Below are 23,300 nucleotides of genomic sequence, written 5' to 3'. Positions count from 1 at the left end.
CATCACACCCCTTGCTGCTGTCACTTCAGTCGTGTCCGACTCTGTGTGACTCCATAGACGGAAGCCCACCAGGTTCCCCCGTCCCTGGGATTCTCCAGGCAAGAACACTGGAGTGGGTTGCCATTTCCTTCTCCAATGTGTGAAAGTGAAAAGCGAAAGTGAAGTCGCTCAGTCGTGTCCGACCCTTAGCGACCCCACGGACTGCAGGCTAGCAGGCTCCTCCATCCATGGGATTTTCTAGGCAAGAGTACTGGAGTGGCTTGCCATTGCCTTCTCCGATCACACCCCTTGGTGGAGGTCAATCCCAGCTGCAGTCATCTCACCGCGTTGCTCCATACCCACCAGCAGTGCTGCAGGCAGAAAGAACTCTTCCTTAAACATATCAGATAGGGTAATGCAGATAGGGAGGCACACGCGTCAAAGCACATGAGCTTTGGATCATGTTCACTTGCATCTTAAATGAACCTTCTTTTTGTAATCTTTCATGTTCTATGGTCAGAAAATCATGATCGTGTGTTCAGATTAGGGCTGAACTTGATACTTTTGACCACTGGAAGCCGGACTGCTGTGAAAAACCCATCCTGAGGAATTGGAGGAGCAGGAAGACCAGAAGAAGCCAAACTGTCACAGCTTGGTTGGTTCAGTCGGTAGATGTTTGCTCAAACTATACCCTCTCAACATTGCTCAAACGAACATCATTAGGGACACATTCATTTAAGATACTGCCAACAGGAAACAAACCATGGAAATCTCTGGAAAGTCTAATGTGTGCATTTTTTATGTAATAAACATATTTACCAGATCACTTTCTAGAATTTCATTCTGCCTGTCTTAAACGACTTCTCTAAGATACCGTGTGCTTAGCACTTGGGGGATACAGGCATGAGGCAGGGCTCCTCAGCCTTGGCACTGCCCGTATTGTGGACAGTTCTTTGTTGGGGGAGGGGGGTCCTCTGCATCGTAGGATCTTTAGCAGCAACCCTGGTCTCTACTGACTACATGCCACGGGCACCCGCTCCACAGTTTATATGCTATCCCTATCAAGGGAAAACATACTAAATTCCTAGAGTCCACGTCTCTATCCATCGGCTACAGATTATAAAAAGCTGCCCAGTTTTGTCCTTAAACTGGGGAGGGGAGAAAAAGAGAGGTTTGTTCCACGTTTATACCACAGTATACTCACATCTGTATGCCAAGCACAGAGCATCTTAGAGCAGTCGTTTAATAAATGTAGAGTGGAATTCTGGAAAATCCTGGCAAGTGAACTGATAAGTGTTCTCCGTTTGTCTTCCTCTTCATCTGCGCTGCACTTGCTCTGAACCACAGCCCCGCCTTCAGAGAAGAAGGCAAGTGATTTCTGTCCGGGCGCAGAGCCTCATGGACTCAGCATCACAGCATCCAGGATGGTTGGCGCTATCTAGGACCCAAAGGGCAACTGGCGTGCTTGCCCCTGTGAGTGGGAAAGGGGGAGATGGAGGGTTAAGGAGCTCCCCCCATAGTGCTGCACTGCGACATACAACAGTGGGCCCTCCTGCCCATATCTGTCTGAACTTTCATTCATGCATCCATTCACTCACTCACTTGAGAAGCATTTCCTGAGAATCTCTGTGTGTCAGGCATGGTAATAAATGTTGGGGACACAATGATGGACCGAAAGGAACCTTCTCTCATCTCTAGAGGCCACAGTCTAATGGAAGACCCATGCGTTAAAAGCACTGTATCCATTTCTCTGTTGTCTTCACAATAAAACTTGTGATCAATGCTAAGATGATAGTCTAGGTGAGATTTGGAGGGTAGGGAACAGCTTCTCTAAGTGCACCTCTCCTGGTAGGATGAGTAGGAGTTAGGAAATTGAAGCCTGGAGGAGGAGGGGCCTCAGGGCAGTCGCATGTGAGGAGGTACCGAGGCAAGAGGGTTCGGGTGTGTTCTCAGCATGAACCAAAGGCTGGTGATGGGGAAGCACAGAGAGGAGGCTGGAGGGGCAGGCCAATGGGAGGTTACAGAGAGTCCTGTGTGCCTTGTTTAGGATTAAGATTTTAAATTTAATTCAGTAGTTGCACCTTTTACATGAATCACTGGCTGTTGGAACTGAACTGGAGGGATCAAAGTAGGTACCAGCAAGCCAATAAGAGATGCTCGTAGCTTGGATAAGGCATGGTGATGATGGAGACAGAGACGGAGGATGGATGGGAGAGAAATTTAAGAGGTCAAGACTGCTAGATGGGGACTTCCCCGGTGGTCCAGTGGTTAAGACTCTGCTCCCAATGCAGGGGCCCTGGGTTCGATCCCTACTCAGGGGACTAGATCCCACATGCCATACCTAAGACCCGGCACAGCCAAGCGGAGGGGGGGGGAACTGTTAGATGAATGGTTGGGTATGGGAGTAAGATGGAATAGTCGACAGTGAGCCTCAGGTGTCCGGCTTGGGGAACTGCCTCTGAGCTTCCCCTACAAATCGAGACATCGATCGCTCTTAATCAGCTCTGAGTTTCTGGTATCATCATTACTGAGATAGAGACTTATACTTAAACTAGTCCAGGTATAATGTCAAAGGAGAGGAAGACTGGGAAAACAGAGGGGTCTTCTTTTCTCTCCTAGAAATGCAACTCACTAGAAATGAAAAGGCTCAAAAAAATAAAGAGCTTCCCCATGGCAATATTCTGCTATCCTAAGTGGGTTTTTTTTTTCCTCTTTGTACCTCTCATCTCTTTGCACACTGAAGGGACATATATTAAGACCATTTTCTCTTTTGGGTCATTGGCAGAGGATGTTCTGTAATGGCCCCTTCTGGTTCAAAACCCAGTTATCGCTCACCTTGTTCCTCCAAGACTAGACCGTGATTGCTGAGTGAGACATGGATTGACCAATCCTCCCATTCAAGGGCAGAAAGAGAACACAACTGCGCAACCTTCTTTTGTACTCACGGGAAATAATGGATACCATTATGACTTTAAGTTCAAGGATAATGAGGGCGGAAACCTGCCCATATCACTATTATAGCTTTATTAATAGCTGAGAGGGGAATTGCCTTTATTCTTCCAATATTCATAAATGACTTTCCCTTTCACAAGGGCATTTTCAACTTTCACGGAGTTCTGAGTAATTTCTAAAGAAGCAAAGCCACAGTTGTTAGGAGTTGAACTGTGTCCTTCCCAAATTTGATGAAGTCATAACTCCCAGTACCTCAGACTGCAACCTCATTTGGAGGGACTTCCCTGGTGGTCCAGTGATTAAGACCCCACGTTCCCAATGCAGGGGGTTGGGGTTTGATCCTTGGTCAGGGAACTAGATCCCACATGCCGCAAGTAAGACTCAGTGCAGTCAAATAAAATAAATAATAAAAATAAATATTAAAAAAATAAAACACTACTTCCTTCCAAAAAAAGAAGAATATGACCTCATTTGGAAACAGAACTGCTGCAGATGTTATTGGTTAAAACACAGCCATGCTGGAGGAGGGGTGGACCCTTACTCCAATAGGACTAACGTCCTCATAAGAGCAGAGAGACAGGGAGGGAAGGTAGCCATGTAACAATGGAGGCGGAGACCCATGTGATGCATTGACAGGCCAAGGAACTCCTTGGACTGCCAGCAACATCAGGAGCTGGAAACGGCAAAGAAGGACCCTCGGCTACAAGTTTCAGAGGAACCACGGCCCCGTAGACACCCAGATTTCAGACTTCTAGCCCTCAGAACTGTGAGACGATAAACTTTGATTGTTTTAAGCCACCCAGTTTGTGGTACTTTGTTTTGATGATGCTAGGAAACGAATACAATGGTGATATTGGAAAATCACATAGAGATCATGTAGTTCATTCTAGAAATGAGGAATCATGCTCGGAAAGGTGGAGCGGGAACTTCTCTGGGGGTCCAGTGGTTAAGACTCAGTGCTCCCAAAGCAGGGGGCCCGGGTTTGACCAGGGGGTCAGAGAACTAGATCCCACACGTCACAACTAGGACCGGTACAGCCAAATAAATTTTTTGAAAAAGGACAAAAAAAGAAACATAAGAGTGATTGGCTATGATCAGACCTGGACATTCTAATGCCTGTGGTTCAGGGTTCTTTACAGAGGCCAACTACCAGAGATCAGTGCCAAACAGGGATTTGGCTAATCTTGACCAGCTCCCCCCAAAAAGAAGAAGACCAAACTGAGCTGATAGAGACGACTTCAGGAGTAGAACAGAAATGTCAGGAGCCTCAGACACGGTGAGGCCATGCTGGAAAAGCCACTGAAAAAATGGCAAAGAAGAGAAATAAGGCTGTCAGGAGATTCACAGAGTTGTGCGGCCATCACTATCGTGAATTTGAGAATGTGGCCTCACTCCAACAAGACATCCTGCGACCATATCACTTCCCAACTTCTCTCGGCTCCACCAGCCCCTGGGGAACCACTTACCCAATCTCTGTCTCTATGGATTTGCCTATTCTGGACATTTCCTATGAATGGCATCAGACAACATGTGGTTGCTTGTGACTGGCGTCCTTCACTGAGCATCTGGTTTCCAAGGTGCATCCGTGTTGTCCTGTGTGTCAGTACTCCATTCCTTTCTAAGGCTGAATAATACTCCAGTGTATGGCGATAGCCCGTTTTATTTATCCATTCAACAGCTGATAGATTTTGGGCATTTTGGAACCCACCTTAGGACTCAATGCATATTAGTTGTTCAAAAAGCATCTCTCCATTAAGTAGAAATTGTGAATTGAAGAAGATAGATGAGATAAAGGGATTTTATTTTCTTACGCTCTAATGATTTCCAGTTATTTTCAGGTCAGTTTCATAAGGTACCTCTTCAAGATTCATACTGCAATGGACAGAAGAGCCTATAGACAGATGCAGAGGAACAAAGGGCTAGCAGAGGTGGTAGGGAGGGACATCACTGTTTCACTTAGGAGAACTACATAAAGGGTACCGATAGGTAGGCATTCTGATTTTACGTCATCTGAATAGGAAGTAAGTGAAAGTGAAATCGCTCAGTCGTGTCCGACTCTTTGCAACACAATGGACTGTAGCCTACCAGGTTCCTCCATCCATAGCATTTTCCAGGAAAGAGTACTGGAGTGGCTTGCCATTTCCTTCTCCAGGGGATCTTCCCGACCCAGGGATTGAACCCAGGTCTCCTGCATTGCAGGCAGATGTTTTATCATCTGAGCTACCAGGGAAGTCCAATCCCCAGAGAATAGGAAGTAAAGATAGAATTAATTTCTGTGTACACACTCCATGAAAACTTTTCCACCTTTGATTTCTATTAAAGGATTTTTTCCCCTAAGGATTCTCCAAAAACCCAGTGTTGGTGGTAATTTTATCTTTTAATCCCCCTCAGTTCAGTTCAGTGGCTCAGTCGTGTCTGACTATTTGCGACCCCATGAATCACAAGCACGCCAGGCCTCCCTGTCCATCACCAACTCCCAGAGTTCACTCAAACTCATGTCCATCGAGTCAGCGATGCCATCCAGCCATCTCATTCTCTATCGTCCCCTTCTCCTCCAGCCCCCAATCCCTCCCAGCATCAGAGTCTTTTCCAGTGAGTCAACTCGTCGCATGAGGTGGCCAAAGTATTGGAGTTTCAGCTTTAGCATCAGTCCTTCCAATGAACACCCAGGATCGATCTCCTTTAGGATGGACTGGTTGGATCTCCTTGCAGTCCAAGGGACTCTCAAGAGTCTTCTCCATCACCAGAGTTCAAAAGCATCAATTCTTCGGTGATCAGCTTTCTTCACAGTCCAACTCTGACATCCATACATGACCACGGGAAAAACCATAGCCTTGACTAGACAGACCTTGGTTGGCAAAGTAATGTCTCTGCTTTTTAATATGCTATCTAGGTTGGTCATAACTTTCCTTCCAAGGAGTAAGCGTCTTTTAATTTCATGGCTGCAACCAGCATCCGAAGTGATTTTGGAGCCCCCCAAAATAAAGCCTGACACTGTTTCCACTGTTTCCCCATCTATTCCCATAAAGTGATGGGACCAGATGCCATGATCTTTGTTTTCTGAATGCTGAGCTTCAAGCCAACCTTTTCACTCTCCTCTTTCACTTTCATCAAGAGGCTTTTGAGTTCCTCTTCACTTTCTGCCATCAGGGTGGTGTCATGTGAATATCTGAGGTTATTGATATTTCTCCCGGCAATCTTGATTCCAGCCTGTGCTTCTTCCAGCCCAGCGTTCCTCATGATGTACTCTGCATATAAGTTAAATAAGCAAGGTGACAATATACAGCCGTGACGTACTCCTTTTCCTATTTGGAACCAGTCTGTTGTTCCATGTCCAGTTCTAACTGTTGCTTCCTGACCTGCATACAGGTTTCTCAAGAGGCAGGTCAGGTGGTCTGGTATTCCCATCTCTTTCAGAATGTTCCACAGTTTATTGTGACCACACAGTCAAAGGCTTTGGCATAGTCAATGAAGCAGAAATAGATGTTTTTCTGGAACTCTCTTGCTTTCTCCATGATCCAGTGGATGTTGGCAATTTGATCTCTGATGCCTCTGCCTTTTCTAAAACCAGTTTGAACATCTGGAAGTTCACGGTTCACATATTGCTGAAGCCTGGCTTGGAGAATTTTGAGCATGACTTTACTAGCGTGTGAGATGAGTGCAATTGTGTGATAGTTTGAGCATTCTTTGGCATTGCCTTTCTTTGGGATTGAAATGAAGACTGACCTTTTCCAGTCCTGTGGCCACTGCTGAGTTTTCCAAATTTGCTTGCATATTGAGTGCAGCACTTTCACAGCATCATCTTTCAGGATTTGAAATAGCTCAATTGGAACTCCATCACCTCCACTAGCTTTGTTTGTAGTGATGCTCTCTAAGGCCCACTTGACTTCACATTCCAAGATGTCTGGCTCCAGGTGAGTGATCACACGATCGTGATTATCTTGGTTGGGAAGATCTTTTTTGTACAGTTCTTCTGTGTATTCTTGCCACCTCTTCTTAATATCTTCTGCTTCTGTTAGGTCCATACCACTTCTGTCCTTTATTGAGCCCATCTTTGCATGAAATGTTCCCTTGGAATCTCTGATTTTCTTGAAGAGATCTCTTGTCTTTCCTATTCTGTCGTTTTGCTCTATTTCTTTGCATTGATCGCTGAGGAAGGCTTTCTTATCTCTCCTTGCTATTCTTTGAAACTCTGCATTCAGATGCTTATATCTTTCCTTTTCTCCTTTGCTTTTCGCTTCTCTTCTTTTCACAGCTATTTGTAAGGCCTCCCCAGACAGCCATTTTGCTTTTTTGAATTTCTTTTCCATGGGGATGGTCTTGGTCCCTGTCTCCTGTACAATGTCATGAACCTCCGTCCAGAGTTCATCAGGCACTCTATCAATCAGATCTAGTCCCTTAAATCTATTTACTTCCACTGTATAATCATAAGGGATTTGATTTAGGTCATGCCTGAATGGTCTAGTGGTTTTCCCTACTTTCTTCAATTTCAGTCTGAATTTCGCAATAAGGAGTTCACGATCTGAGCCACAGTCAGCTCCTGGTCTTGTTTTTGCTAACTGTATAGAGCTTCTCCATCTTTGGCTGCAAAGAATATAATCAATCTGATTTCGGTGTTGACCATCTGGTGATATCCATATGTACAGTCTTCTCTTGTGTTGTTGGAAGAGGGTGTTTGCTATGACCAGTGCATTCTCTTGGCAAAACTCTATTAGTCTTTGCCCTGCTTCATTCCGTGCTCCAAGGCCAAATTTGCCTATTACTCCAGGTGTTTCTTGACTTCCTACTTTTGCATTCCAGTCCCCTATAATGAAAAGGTCATCTTTTTTGGGTGTTAGTTCTAAAGGGTCTTGTAGGTCTTCATAGAAATGCTCAACTTCGGCTTCTTCAGCATTACTGGTTGGGGCATAGGCTTGGATTACTGTAATATTGAATGGTTTGCCTTGGAAACGAACAGAAATCATTCTGTCGTTCTTAAGATTGCATCCAAGTACTGCATTTCGGACTCTTTTGTTGACCATGATGGCTACTCCATTTCTTCTAAGGGGTTCCTGCCCACAGTAGTAGATATAATGGTCATCTGAGTTAAATTCACCCATTCCAGTCCATTTTAATTCACTGATTCCTAGAATGTCGACTTTCACTCTCGTCATCTCCTGTTTGACCACTTCCAATTTGCCTTGATTCATGGACCTAACATTCCAGGTTCCTATGCAATATTGCTCTTTACAGCATCGGACCTTGCTTCTATCACCAGTCACATCCACAACTGGGTATTGGTTTAGGTTTTACTTATTTTTAAAATTGAACTATAGTTGATTTACAATGTCAATTTCTGTATACAGCAAAGTGACAGGTATCTACACATATACACTCTTCTTCATATTCTTTTCCATTATGGGTTATCCCAGGACACTGAATATAGTTCCCTGTGCTCTACAGTAGGACTTTGTTGTCCATCTATTCTAGATGTAATAGTTTGCATCTGCTAACCCGAAACTCCCAGTCCATCTCCCTCCACCCTCCTTGGCAACCACAGGTCTGTTCTCAATGTCAATGAGTCTGGTTCTGATCCACAGATGGATCCCTTTGGGTCATATTTCAGAATCCACATATAAGTGATATCTCTTTCTGACCTACTTCACTTAGTACAATAATCTCTAGGTCCATCCATGTTGCTGCAAGTGGCATTATTTCCTTCTTTTTTTTATGGCTGAATCCATTGTATATATGTACTGCCTCTTCTTTATCCATTCATCTGTCAATGGACATTCAGGTAATTTATATTATAAATTTCCTTCCCTGTGTATTTATTATATGCTCATGATGTGAAATGAAGCATTTTAATAATTAACTTCATGATTTACAGCAATGGTGATTGACAGATAACTCCAAATGCTTCTAATTTAGCTGCACACTTACAAAAATGGTTAAGAAGTAAACAAACAAACAAAAAAACTTAACTATCATCCATCTGAGCCTTTAAATGGTATCTAAACCTTAGAAGTGAAATATTATAGCCAGTATTTATAAAAAGTAATTATAAAGGAAGGACTAATGCAACCATAATATAACCACATCAGTTCAGTTCAGTCGCTCAATCATGTCCAACTCTTTGCAACTCCATGAATCACAGCACGCCAGGCCTCCCTGTCCATCACCAACTCCCAGAGTTCACTCAAACTCATGTCCATTGAGTCGGTGATGCCATCCAGCCATCTCATTCTCTGTCGTCCCCTTCTCCTCCTGCCCCCAATCCCTCCCAGCATCAGAGTCTTTTCCAGTGAGTCAACTCGTCGCATGAGGTGGCCAAAGTATTGGAGTTTCAGCTTTAGCATCAGTCCTTCCAATGAACACCCAGGGCTGATCTCCTCTAGAATGGACTGGTTGGATCTCCTTGCAGTCCAAGGGACTCTCAAGAGTATTCTCCAACACCACAGTTCAAAAGCATCAATTCTTCAGTGATCAGCTTTCTTCACAGTCCAACTCTCACATCCATACATGACCACTGGGAAAACCATAGCCTTGACTAGACGGACCTTGGTTGGCAAAGTAATGTCTCTCCTTTTTAATATGCTATCTAGGTTGGTAGCCACGGATATATGATAAATCTAAACAGCAACTTAACATCAGAACTATTACAGTTGCAAAAGTTCTGAGATGCTGTAAAGAAGGCAGAGCAGGCCAACTGTCAAGATGCCCACAGTGATCCCTGATCCTGGTATTCACCATTTACGACCAAGATGGCAGGCTGAGCGAGCTTACCACGACTGCCCACCTTGGTCATCGACTACTTTCCCAGGACTGAGGTGATCACTCCCATGGAGCTGGCAGGGCCGCTGATTTACTTCTAACAAGAGAATATGGCCAGAGTGAGGGGTTATCACTTCCCTGATTGGATTACAAAGATGGCAACTTCCATTGTGTCAGCAACCTGTCTCTCTTGATGCCTTTGCTGAAGCAAGCTGCCACAGGGAAGGGTCCGTCCATGTGGCCGCGAACTGAGGGTAGCCTTGGGCCAGCAGCCCAGGGAGAACTCAGTCCTGAAAAACACCACACACATGTAGGCTCAGAAGTGGATGCTAACCGTGGCAGATGCCTGTGGCCCTGACCGACAGAGAGATTACCGCCTTTGAGGGGCCCTGAGCCAGAACTCAAGCCCGGACTCCTGGTCCACAGAGACGACAACACAATGAAGTGTATCACTTTAAGCCATTAAGTTTGGAGCACTCTGTTATACAGCAAGTGACAGCTAAGAACAAAGGGAGCATTGCTGTGCATTTTGACTATGCCTGTGACCCCTGGCTTAACATCAGTTAGTACTGCTTAATGGAATTGACATACAAGTTATTATACCGTGAATCGTTGGCTGTTAGGACGACATTTTTCAGACTCTGCCAAAACAAGCCTTCCGCCTTGGGGTTGTCAGGCCACTGGAGGATGGAACTCTTGCAGATCCTCTGCCGCAGCCTCAAATACTGTGAATGCTGCAACACTGGCTCCAGCAGAATAAAGACGATCACGTCCATGTTCTCCTCCATGAGCCTCTGCAAGGCCAGGTAGAAGGCCGTTTTAAAATTCCAGTTTGTGGCATATTTTTTGGTTAAAACAAATATTGTTTTCTTGCTTTGGTTGATGCTCTGCATGAGGTTGTCGATGATGGCTAGACCCGGGTCCCAGTCCCTCTCCTCTAAACACAGGAGCACGTTCTTGTCCTCACTCTCTTCCAGGTGGAAGCGCAGTTCATTGATCACCCAGTCTGTGACAGAAGCATCTTTGGTGTCATAAGAAATGTAAGCATCGTAGAAAGTCTGGGATGTGGACAGAGACCTGTAGCCTTTGACCTTAGCTAAGCATACATGGTAGATAAACCAAGCATCCCAGTAAAACCAGTGGTGGGCCAAGGCAGCCAGCATCACTGAGATGGTGACAGAAAAGGTTAAGAAACAGAATATGGCCGCAATGGTATCTGAAACACAAGTGGTGAGGTCTAGACTAACAATGCTCTTGCCTTCTTGATCCCCAGGACTGGCACAAATGACATCGGTCAGTCTGGGGACCCTGACGTTCAGATTTCCGTCCATCCATTCTCGAAAATCTCCGAAGTCACAGGTACAGTCAAAAGGGTTACTCCCTAGTTCCAAAACGGTTAACTTGGTGGCGGTCTTCGTTTCAAACGTGGATCTGTTGAGCATCTTGAGCTGGTTGGAGCTCAAATCGAGGTGTATCAGGCTGCTGGCTCCAGAAAGAAAATCGGACGGCAGGTGGGAAATCCTGTTTCGACTCAGTAGAAGCGTCTCAAGAGAAGATGCAAATGTAGATAGGCTATTGGTTAAAAAGAACAGCTGGTTTCCACTTAAGTCAAGCAACCTGAGGTGAGGGAAGTATTCCAGTAATGACCAGTTAAAGAAATTTAACATGTTATCGTTTATATATAGGTCAGTGAGAGTCCTGGGCAAGTTAAGGAAGGCCTGACTGGAGATATGCCGAAGGTTATTACGGGCTAAGTCAAGCCGGGTCAGATTGGTGAGATTCTGAAAAATTTGCCAGTACCTGACATCTTGAGCATTCCACAGAAGGTCAAGGCGGTTCCCACTGAAAACTAATTCTCCCAGGGACGTGCTTTTCAGTTGTGTTTCTGTTAAAGTAAAAATGTCATTGTTGCTCAAGTTTAAAACTCTCAGGTTAGTTAAACGTTCAATAAATCCTAGACGATGCGTTACCCCCGCTATTCGGAAATAGTGTGCATTGTAGCTGAGATCGAGAACTTCTAACAAAGGCAATTCACTGAAAGCACCATCATCATCAAAGTCTAGTCTATTGTTTGTCAAATCCAAATACCTGATACCAGACAAACGTGAAAATTCCGTTCCGTTTAACACCTGGCCATTGCCATTTGAAGACAGATTTAAACAGGAAATGTTTCCAAAATCTTTAAACTGGTTTACCCCAATAAAGAAAATACTGTTCAAGCTTAAATCTAAGGCATTGCCAAGACGCGAACATTCTGTCTTTATTAAAGGATTGGTGTTATGATAAAAATTCGAATGTGGGTCAAATTGAGTATCGGCTGAGCGTCGTTTCAGGATGTGACTTTGGAAAGAGGTCCCATTTGCATCGTGTTGCTCGGTATCACTGACCAAGGGCGATATTCTGTTTTCTGACAAGTAAATGATTTTCAGGTTGGGGAACCACTGGAAAATGCTAAAATCAATCTGCTTAATAAAGTTGACGCCCAAGTTGATAGTCGTTAAATTTGAGAGGTGCTGCAAGGGCTTGAAATCTTTCTTTCTAAGTTCCTGGAACACATAACCTCTTAAATGCAACATCTGGAGAGATCTAAGCTTCGAGAAATTTTTGGAAATGTTAATGTACTGAGGATATTTTTTCAGTTCGTAGTTGTAAGATAAATCAAGTATTTCTAAGGAGGGCAATTTTGTCAAAAATTCCCCCGAGGCTATTTCATCCATTAAATAGTTGAATTCAAGATCCAGCACCTTCAGATTGTGCATGTTGTCAAACCAGCTGGCAGGAACCTTCCGGAGTGAAGTGCTAGAGAGGTTTAGGTAGCGAAGTTGGGTCAGGGTTTGAAAAGCAAGAGGGTGTATCTGAATTGAAGCACCTCCTTGGCAAGGTACACAGGGAAATGGAGCATTAAAACATCTCGGGCAGTTTCCGCTTAAATCTAGTACTGTTAAATTGCTCAGTTCCTTGAAGTCTTCTTCACTGACGTTTCCGATATGGGTATTGCTAAGGTAGAGTTCTGTTAGTGAGCTTGGCAGTCTGGGTGGCACCCTGTGAAGGGGATTAAAAGATAACGACAGCACCTTCAACTTGGTAAGGTTCTGGAATGCTCCATTTTCTATGCTAAAATTTTTATCACAAGCAAAATAACAGTTCCAGCCCAAATAGAGACTTTCCAGGTTCCCCAGTCCAGAAGTGTTCTTTTTCGTTAACGTAATTATGTTGTTTTGAATTAGACTAAGTTTTTTCAAAGATTCTGGCAAACTAGCCGGTATTTCTTGTAACTGGTTGTCTTCCAGCAGCAACTCCCTTAGGTGTTTGAGGTTGAGAAATGCCCCGTCTGTAATAGTCATAGCTTTCTTTACAGCAGGATTTCCACTCCGGGACTTGGCATTATGGTTCAGGTTGATTTTAGTCAGATTTTGCAGCCCTTGAAATGATTCATTTGTTATGTGTGTGATGAAATTATCAGACAGGTCTACTTCTGTCACATCTTTGTCCACTGTTTGGGGTACTTCCTGTAATTGACGACTGTTACATTCTGCAATAAAAGAGCCGTTTTTGTTTTTCACATCGCAAGGATAGCTTCGAGGGTAAGTGGCTTCAGTGAATAACTCACAGGAATCAGAGATGAGCAGGAAAAGGCAGGTCCGAAGCAAAAAGTGAAGGGTCATGTTTTCCTAAAGAAAATCAAAGTGGAGTCACAATGTTAGACTGGCAATATTTTCTAGGCATTTCAGGATGAAATTCACAGTGCTTTGATTATACTTGGAATGAGTTTTGAAGTAGGAGTTCTCTGAACAGTTAAAGAAATTGCAGTAAGTTAAGTTCAGAATGGTTTTTAGTTTTTCACCCTGTTCAGCCTCTTGATGTTCAAAGAAGCAAAAGATGAAGCTATCTGAGATGTGATGACAAGAAAACCTGAAAAGCTTTGGCAGAAGCACACATCAAGATGCCCCACCGTCACAGGGGGCTTGATGTTGGATCCTGGCTATGGTTCATGCCAGACCTATAGCAGAATGTCTGTTGCTTCAATCTATTAGCGTAACTCAAGGAAACTCTGGCCCAGCCACAAGGAGAGTCCAGATCCAGCTTCTACTAGGCCATCCTTCAAGATTTCCAAGCCAGAGTCTCTCTACCTTATCTACACAACCATATATTTTATTGATATTTTCCACAATCTGTCTATACCTCTATGATGGTATGTATCAAATTCTCTCATGTCCCAGGAAAGTGGACACTTTCTGTTTATAATAATAGCAAAGTGTCACGTGTTATGCTAAACATGAACATTTTCTCACATGTTTATGCTCCCAACAATACAAGGCAATAGGTTCCATTATTATCCATAGGTTGTACGTAAAACTCAAACTCAGAGTCTTAACTAACTTTCAGAAGGATAATACACTGCAGAGGTGAGACGAGTTCATTAGATTCCAACCTGGTGCTTTTAACCACTAACCATCATGCCACACAATCTCATTTTGAAATCTTTATGTTAGAATACATCTTCAAATGTAAACAACACTCAAAAAGTTTTTTGTAGGGAGGCTACCACTTATATATCCCTTATTATACAAACACTGGCATTAATAGCCATTCTTTTGCTTTTGTAAACTTTTGTGGGCACGACATGACATTTAATGTTTTTGTACGTACTCTCTAATGTTTAGTCTAGTGTCTCACTTTCTGCGATTCTTCCTTAACGGGGGTCTGAAAATATTATTTTAGACACAACTGAGCAACTTCACTTTCACTTTCCACTTTCATGCATTGAAGAAGGAAATGGCAACCCACTCCAGTATTCTTGCCTGGAGAATCCCAGGGATGGGGGAGCTTGGTGGGCTGCCGTCTATGGGGTCGCATAGAGTCGGACACGACTGAAGCGACTTAGCAGCAGCAGCAGCAACAATTATACAAAGCAATGAAAAGATTAATGTGATTGGTATGATCAAGGGTTATAGTAAAACAAAAACAACAAAAAACTCTCAAAATCGTATTTCACTGGGTGTGGAGAACAATCTTTACTAAACTGTATTTTTCACTAAAATCCAACTCATCTCCTTAGTGTGAGTTACACCAAGTATGTGCTTTCTTTATAAATTCTCCTAAAATTTAGGGTTAGTGAACTAACAGTCACTACTATATCCTTCCTACAATATAAAAAACTTTCATATGCATGTTGAGAATTCTGAGGATCAATAATTATTGCCCATTCATAAGAGCCAAAGAAAAGCCAGCTCCTTATGAGATGAAAGTTAAAGTGGAACAGAACTTGCAGGCATTTTCAGTTGCCTGTTCAGTTCAGTTCAGTCACTCAGCTGTGTCCGACTCTTTGCGACCCCATGAATCACAGCACGCCAGGCCTCCCTGTCCGTCACCAACTCCCGGAGTTCACTCAAACCCATGTCCATCGAGTTGGTGATGCCATCCAGCCATCTCATTCTCGGTCGTCCCCTTCTCCTCCCGCCCCCAATCCCTCCCAGCATCAAAGTCTTTTCCAGTGAGTCAACTCGTCGCATGAGGTGGCCAAAGTATTGGGGTTTCAGCCTTAGCATAAGTCCTTCCAATGAACACCCAGGATTGATCTCCTCTAGAATGGACTGGTTGGATCTCCTTGCAGTCCAAGGGACTCTCAAGAGTCTTCTCCATCACTGCAGTTTAAAAACATCAATTCTTCGGCGATCAGCTTTCTTCACAGTCCAACTCTCACATCCATACATGACCACGGGAAAAACCATAGCCTTGACTAGACAGACCTTGGTTGACAAAGTAATGTCTCTGCTTTTTAATATGCTGTCTAAGTTGGTCATAACTTTCCTTCCAAGGAGTAAGCGTCTTTTAATTTCATGGCTGCAATCAGCATCCACAGTGATTTTGGAGCCCCCCAAAATTAAGTCTGACACTGTTTCCACTGTTTCCCCATCTATTTGCCATGAAGTGATGGGACCAGATGCCATGATCTTTGTTTTCTGAATGCTGAGCTTCAATCCAACCTTTTCACTCTCCTCTTTCACTTTCATCAAGAGACTCCTTAGTTCCTCTTCACTTTCTGCCATAAGGGTGGTGTCATCTGCATATCTGAGGTTACTGATATTTCTCCCAGCAATCTTGATTCCAGCTTGTGCTTCTTCCAGCCTAGCGTTCCTCATGATGTACTCTGCATATAAGTTAAATAAGCAGGGTGACAATATACAGCCTTGACGTACATTCATTTATTCATTCAAAAATATTTACTAAGCATATACTTTATTGGGGGAAATATAGCAATGAACAAAACAGATGAAAATAGCTGCCCATTTGGAGCGGTATATTAGATGGCGGAAAGTACTAGGGAGAAAATGATGGGGAAGGTGATGGTCATGTAGACTGTCCCTCATTTGGGATGTGTCTGATGTCTTTGTCAGGATTAGACTGGAGTAATGGGTTTGGGGGAGGGCAATCACAGAGGTCAAAGGCCACTCGAGTCACAGCTCAGCAATGGCACGTACATGACTTTTACTGTTGGTGCAGAGCTTGATCACCTGGCTGAGGTAGTGCATGTAGCTTCCTGTTAACAGATTAATAAATATTTTTTTAAATATATTTTTAAAAAGTCTCCTGGGGAACAGGTGGCAAGGCAAGCTGGTTGCAGACTCTTCCCTTCATGCAGTACAGAGTACTGTTAGTAGGTGACACATTTCTATGTAGGTACTTGGGTGGGGGTGAGGTGGGGGTGGGGTGGGGGTGTCCCCAGGACAGGACGGTGCTGTGCAGACTCCCTAGCCTCAAGTTAACTCCTCAAAATCTGATTCCAAACTCAATTATCACACAACACTGAGCAATTGATGAGAAAAGCCTCTAGGTGGCGCTGGAGACCACAAGAAGAGCCCTTTGACACTTGAGGATGAACATTGACGCTTCACTACTTTGGCCACCTGATGCAAAGAGCCGACTCACTGGAAAAGACCCTGATGCTGGGAAAGACTGACGGCAAGAGAAGAAGGGGACAACAGAGGAAGAGATGTTTGGATGGCGTCACCAACTCAAAGGACGTGAGTTTGAGCAAACTCCAGGAGATGGTAAAGGACAGGGAAGCCTGGCCTGCTGCAGTCCACAGGGTCACAAAGACTCGGACACAACTGAGTGACTGAACAGCACCACCATGGCCTCCCAGAGAATCTGAGGCAACTTAGGGGCTAGGCCATGGAAATGAGCAGAATATTGCAGAGAGGATTTCTAAGTGAAGAGCTTAAGGTTCCTAACTCCAGCCCCCCAAAAGAGTGTCCTGAGGTAAAAACAGGATTTAACAAATTCCAAATAACTTCAATTTGAAGAGAAGTACATGGATGGGAAGAGTAGGAGGTGGGAAGCAGGCAACTAGCAAAGATCTTAAAGAGGAAGCCTGATAGTTCAAGCCCCTCCACCTACCTCAGGGCCTCAGGGAGGCAAGTGAAGTGGCTCAGTCGTGTCCGACTCTTTGCGATCCCATGGACTGTAGCCTACCAGGCTTCTGAGTCCATGGGATTTTCCAGGCAAGAGTACTGGAGTGAGTTGCCATTTCCATCTCCAGAGAGGCAAAACGGACTGCAAATGCTCATCAGAGTGAACCCTAGCTCACAACATCCACTGGCCTCTGAGGTGAGAGGGCAGAGCCTAAAGCCCTGGGCAGCAAAAGCCCCACCTCGGTAGCCAAGTTCTTCCTCTTAGTCACACCCTTGCCTCTGGCTTCCAAAAGTCTTGGCTGCAAAAGGACCTCAAAGGGAACCAGATTCCAGAGAACTAAGAAGGGTACTCCAGAGAATTTACTCCCTTAGTGAATAAATGAATAATAAATAATGAAAAAAAAAACCAATCAGCCTGGCAGAAGAAAAATGGCAACTCTGAAGATAGAGAAATGGCAACTATGCGGAAGAAGAAAAAAAAAAGAGAGAAATAGCAACTCTGAAAATGGAAGGGAAAGGGTCAATGATGCAAATAGGATAGAAAGTAAAACTAGGCAAATAAAGCTGAGAGGGAGAGGGAGAGACAGAGACAGAGAGAGACACTTCTGTTGTTTGAGGCTAACAGCTGAAGGTACCATTAAAGCGAGAGAGCAAAGGGTTAGGATTCTACAAGGTGAGAAAGGGCATTAAGAAGAAACCACAGCAGACATGGACGGTGTATGAACTTGAGGAAGACAGAAAGCAGATGATTGAGTGGTAGGTGGCACAGCAGAGCGGAGAAGGGCTAAAGCTGACCAGAATGAGGTCAATTCATAGCAGGAAAGTGAAAGTGAAGTCGTTCAGTCATGTCCGACTCTTTGCGACCCCATAGACTGCAGCCTCCCAGGCTTCTCCGTCCATGGGAGTTTCCAGGCAAGAGTACTAGAGTGGGGTGCCATTTCCTTCTCCAGGGGATCTTCTTGACTCAGGGATTGAACCCGGGTCTCCCACATTGCAGGCGGACGCTTTACCAGTTGGTGCCAGTCCAGGTTTGATGCATGATACAGGGTGCTCGGGGCTGGTGTACTGGGATGAACCAGAGGGATGGGATGGGGAGGGAGGTGGGAGGGGGGTTCAAGATGGGGAACACATGTACACCCAGGGTGGACTCATGTCAATGTATGGCAAAACCAGTACAATAATGTAAAGTAATTAGCCTCCAATTAAAATAAATAAACTAAAAAATAATATTACTAGTTTAAAAAAAGCAAAAGAATTCATAGCAGACAAGCCCACAAAAGACTCAGGAGCTGCAGGCAGCAGTCACACTGGAGTCACCACTGGAGTGCCAGGTGGGGTTGCACAAAGGACGGGCTGCAAGTCTGCATGAGAAGTTAGACCCCTCCTGAGTCCCTCCCTGAGACTTACTACCTTGAAAGGTTGAATCCAGAGCCTTGGGTTCAGGAATTCAGGCACCAAGTGAAGGCAGGGGCGAACTGTCACAAAGCAAACAGGAGGGTTAAAGCCCTGTGGGTCCCTGGAGCGCAGATCCGCATTCTCTTCCCTCCTCTGGCCCTGGGGCCCCTGACATCCACCTGGTTCATAAATGCCCAACTCCACCCTCCAAGTAGGAGACTGAAGCACCTCATTGGGAAAATGGAAAGGCACAGTAGCAGGGCCACAGTAGCAAAAATTAAGAGGATGCCCAAAAAGGTAGTCATCAAGATGGAAATAGTTTACAGAAAAAATGAAAGTTCCCGATGGACCATATATCAGTATGAAATAATGACAGAATCGGACCCTGTATGTGCCATGCAGTAAGTCCCCTGCCTTCCCCCAATCCCGGTTCTGGTTCCAAGAAAACTCACTTTACCAAAATAGGCCCTCAGCCTGTGGGCCAGAGTTCCTCACTATGACTTTTAAAAAGTGACTGCCAAGATGTTGGGGACCCTACCTGCCTGCAACTCTGCACCCAAAGCTAGGGCCTCACTCCCCTCACCCTAGCCCTGACCCTGCACCACAAAAGAGACCTGTGATCACAGGTGCACCCAGCCCGGAAGTTTGCTCCCATCCTAGACTGGGACCCATCATTTGGAAGGCCTGTCCTTGCAACTGAAACTTCTCATCAGCTGTTTGGGGCTCCACGCTTGAGGATGAAGTAACAGTCAGTACCAGTCACCTGGCATTTACCCAGCATCAAAGAGAGATGCACACAGGCAAAAAAAAAAAAAAAAAGAAAGAAAATCACAAACATAGGAATTGGTAGAATCAGGTCTTCTGGTCACCAGGACGGTGGCTGATGGTTTATATTCTGAATGCAGGTCCTATCTTGTATGTGTGCTCAATAATCTCTCAGATGGTAAAAAACAATCGGCCTGCAATGTGGGAGACCTGGGTTCGATCCCTGGGTCGGGAAGATCCCCTGGAGAAGGAAATGGCAACCCACTCAGTATTCTTGCCTGGAGAATCCCATGGATAGAGGAGCCTGGCGGGCTACAGTCCATGGGGTCACAAAGAGTAGGACGACTTCACCTCTCTCTCTGAAAGCCTCTTTGCTAAGATGTGATCTGCCTCATGCCATCTCCCCAGCTGCACTGCTTTCTCAGAATGGATCCTGCTGATGCCCTCTGACACGAAAGTGTCAAAGGAACCTATGGATTGTAAAAGATGATGAATGCGCCCAACTGAATCACTGAGCTGTTTGGCCATGATGCAGGATTCCACCGGAACTAAATGCTTGCCAAACTGGAAACATTTTCTAATTTTGCATGGGTTCTGATGTCTTCATAGCTGACTATGTTGACCACTGATATGTTATGAAAGTAAATTGATAGAGCAGTGGCAGAGAGAATTTGTCACCCGACATGAAATTTACAGTGAATACTAGCTACTCGACTTGATCCAGTCCACATCTGATGGATTCACCAACACCTTTGGAAGACCAAAGAAACTACTACCACATTAAATGCACATAACAATGAAGAGGTGGAGCCTGATTTCATACACATAAAAATATGAAAAATTATGCTATTTGAAATCTAGCAAATATGGTAGCACACATTTGTTGAATGCTTTATCATGAAGCAAACACTGGGAGCACAAATCATGTATTTTCTTGTCTGATCTTCATAAAAATCAGTGAGGTGGGTGCTGTCATAAGCCCTCATTTTACAGACATAGAGCCTGAGACTCAGAGGCTCATTTACCCAAGGTCAATCAGATGGTAGGTGGCAGAGTGGAAACTGAGTCTAGAGGTACCCACGAAGGTAACAAGTTGGTACCAAGTGATGATCTGGTTTCAGTTATCAGCAGAAATACCACAGCCATACATGGAACCTTCTGGACTTAAATGGCTGGGGGTATTACCCACGTTGCCTTTCCACTGATACCATAGATATGTAATTCCATAGAACAACTGGAAATCTACTGATTCTAGACATATTAGCCCATGAGTGGCTACTAACAATCATCTGAAAAGCCAACCCAGTCTGTATGAGGTAACGTTGACCCAGAACCATGGTTTATGCATTTCCATGTACTGCCTCTATAGCCCTGAAGAGTTATAAACTGGGAGTAATAATTTAAAAAGCAACAAATCCCTCAGCACTGTTCAATAGGTCTGCTGAACTCAAATGATATTTCACTGGAATGACATCCCCCTCGATACACCCCAGAGGTGACGCTGAGACGCATTTACAAATAATATCCAACTGAGTTTCCAAGGCTGACCCTGGGTCGTGACACCCTCCCATGTCAGACATACCCTGATACTCTGTCAGTCTGGGTTTCCACAGGACTGACTTCTCTCTCATCAACTCCTGTGCGCTTTTTAGGATTATTACATGAAAGAATGAGAAGAAAGAAGAGTGGACAACATCAAGTGTCCCTGCCCTGATCCACAGCCTCAGCTTTTTGGATAAGGTATACGTGGAACTTTTATTTTGCTTTGTGGAATCAAGCTGAGAGGCTAATGAATAAGCTTCGGGTCTTCCTGGAGGCTTTGTCAGCCCCACTCCCAAAAGTCTGTGCTCCATGCAGAAAAGACCAAACAGGATGTTCAGATGCTTCCCTAAGGCGGTGGTCCTTGACTCTGGCTGCACGCGAAGATACTCAGGAAGTTGAAAAGCTACCAATGCCCAGGCCCACTCCAGAGATGCGGATTCTATTAGTCTATGGTTCAGTCTCGACAGGGGGATTTTTTTAAAGTTCACTCTGTGGTTCTGACACATAGTCAAGTCTAAGAACCTCTACTCTTGAGACCAGGAGTCAGCGAGGTCCTTGCCTTCCACCCACCACCAATGACAGGGAGGCGGGGCATTTTTCCAAGTTGAGTTCGATTTTATTCTAGTAACATTTTCTTACAATGCCATTATATTGGCTATCACAACAGTTTGCAAATATCAAGTCGAAATGGGATAAGTTTAAATGCAATTCCCTATATATCATTGGCCCTGCTGGCCTAATTCCTTCTGAACCTTTGCAGTCATTCTGCAAAGCTTCAGAGAATTTCAGGGCAGACTTAATTTACTTTCAAGATCTATAATGGGCAGTCACGGGATATAAAAAAAAGGAACTTCAAGAACTTACATATGTTAAATAGTGGTTAAAAAAAATAACTCCAAGAACTTTAATAGGCACTAAATGATCATGGAAAAAATATACTAAACATTAGATGAGATTCTCTGGAAATCAGTCTTTGCAATGGTGCTTAAATCACGTTCAATTTTTGAGAAAATACACGATTTTTAAAAAGTCGTTGTTTTTCAACCTGACAGTTCTTGACAGTAACAAAAACTTACCACCTTCTATGTCTAAACACTACAGAAGATAATTATAGCAACAGCAACATCTTCACTTAAACACCCTGAACAAGAAAACGTAGAAATACTGAATGCACCTGAAGCTCCTGGGAGGAGATGAAGTTCGGGTTTTGCCTAGGCACCAGCAAGCAACCTGAGTGAACAAAGAGAGCTTGTCCTTTTCTGTAGAAATAGCAAAGAACAAACACCTCCCCTCCAGCCTTTTGGTTCTAGATGAGAATACTATTTCTGGCAGGACCGGATCAATTCCTAACTTGGAGTTTGCTTCTTTTCCTCTTGAAAACGCGGATCCCATGGCATTGGGTTTCTGACACTTCCTGCACACCGGACCACTCCACCTGCACTTAGAGCTGCCCCAAGACTTCGCCTTCTCATGCTAATATGCCCGTTCACCACTTCTTTGGTCACAGTTATTTGCCAGCAAACCCTGTTTCATGGCCAGAAATCCTCTATTTTGTTAGAAAGCTTTGTTAAAAGAATAGAAGGGGCTTACCGTGCCTCTGGTGGTGTCCTAACTGCTCATTCTAGAACCTGCAGTGCTGCCGAGTGGCAACCTCTGTGCTGTTGGGGGTATGCGCACAGAGAAACTAACCAACTTCCTAAAACTGGCCGCTTTACCAGCAGCAGAACTTCGCCTACGGTTTGCAAAAGCTTATATGGGAAGAAGGGAACTCGTGATTTCTTAACTGTTGCCAAATCATTTATTGACTAGGCTGTACAATTTCAAAACTGAAGTGGAGGGGGTGGATAAAAGGCATTTATAAAGTGATCTAAATATAACTCAAGCCAGATTGACCTGGCGTATTTTTGTGAGTTTGGGTTCATTTGTTTGTCTGGGTGGGTGGGTGGGCGGTTGCTGCAAGGATCCCCAGCGAAATGTTAAGAGCAGTGAGCTCTGGGGAGCAGGATGAGGGGGAAAGGAGGAAGAAATGTGGAAATTTTTCCTTAAAAAATTTTCGGATGTTTTTTTCCAACTTTACCACAAATGTAGGTTGTACACACTCATTTTGCTCGTGAAATTCAGGGATGCAGTTAAATAACATTTGCATGGCTTCATCTTTGTTCTGCCCATCTCGTGGACAGCTCTTAGTGAGGTGGGCATGGGTCCCTCCCCCATCTTCCTCCTGGGTGTCCCTGCACCCCAGCCAGTCCCTGGCATGTAGTGTAAGCTCAATACACCTTTGGTGAATGACTGAAGGGATGAGCAGCAGCATGAGGCAGGAAAATTTTACTTCCTGATCTGCTGATAAGTGGATTGCTTCTTAAGTGCTCAGAGAGAAGGCTCTAGAAGGTTTACCAAGAGCAGGAGTCAGCAAACTCCAGCATGTGGGCCAAACCTGGGCAGGGAGTAGAGAACGATTTTCACAGTTGAACCTTTGCCATCGATCAGTTGAGAAAGAAC

General features: G+C 44.4%; 1 protein-coding gene across 3 annotated transcripts in view; it reads right to left on the bottom strand.

The window, feature by feature from the left end:
- TLR8 (toll like receptor 8) overlaps positions 1-22,514 on the bottom strand; it is a 33,093-nt gene extending 10,579 nt beyond the window's left edge. The window contains exons 1-2 of one of the 3 annotated variants that reach the window (XR_016036732.1): positions 22,392-22,514; positions 10,288-13,355 (exon numbers count right to left, since the gene is read on the bottom strand). Coding sequence is in view for 2 of the 3 variants with exons in the window: in XM_055438706.2 (XP_055294681.2) it covers positions 10,248-13,349 (3,102 nt within the window). In the remaining variant the exon portion in view is untranslated. Of the gene's footprint in view, positions 1-8,760; positions 13,356-18,509; positions 18,561-22,391 lie in introns of those variants that run through there. The other 2 variants (XM_055438706.2, XM_088833533.1) reach the window with 2 other exon arrangements.
- Positions 22,515-23,300: the final 786 nt, after the last annotated feature.

The sequence above is a fragment of the Moschus berezovskii genome, chromosome X, assembly GCF_049115385.1.
Source record: "Moschus berezovskii isolate FMDL1 chromosome X, NW_MosBer_1.0, whole genome shotgun sequence".
Taxonomy (NCBI): domain Eukaryota; kingdom Metazoa; phylum Chordata; class Mammalia; order Artiodactyla; family Moschidae; genus Moschus; species Moschus berezovskii.
The sequence above is the reverse complement of the archived record's forward strand: the minus strand, read 5'-3'. Positions and strand labels throughout refer to the sequence as shown.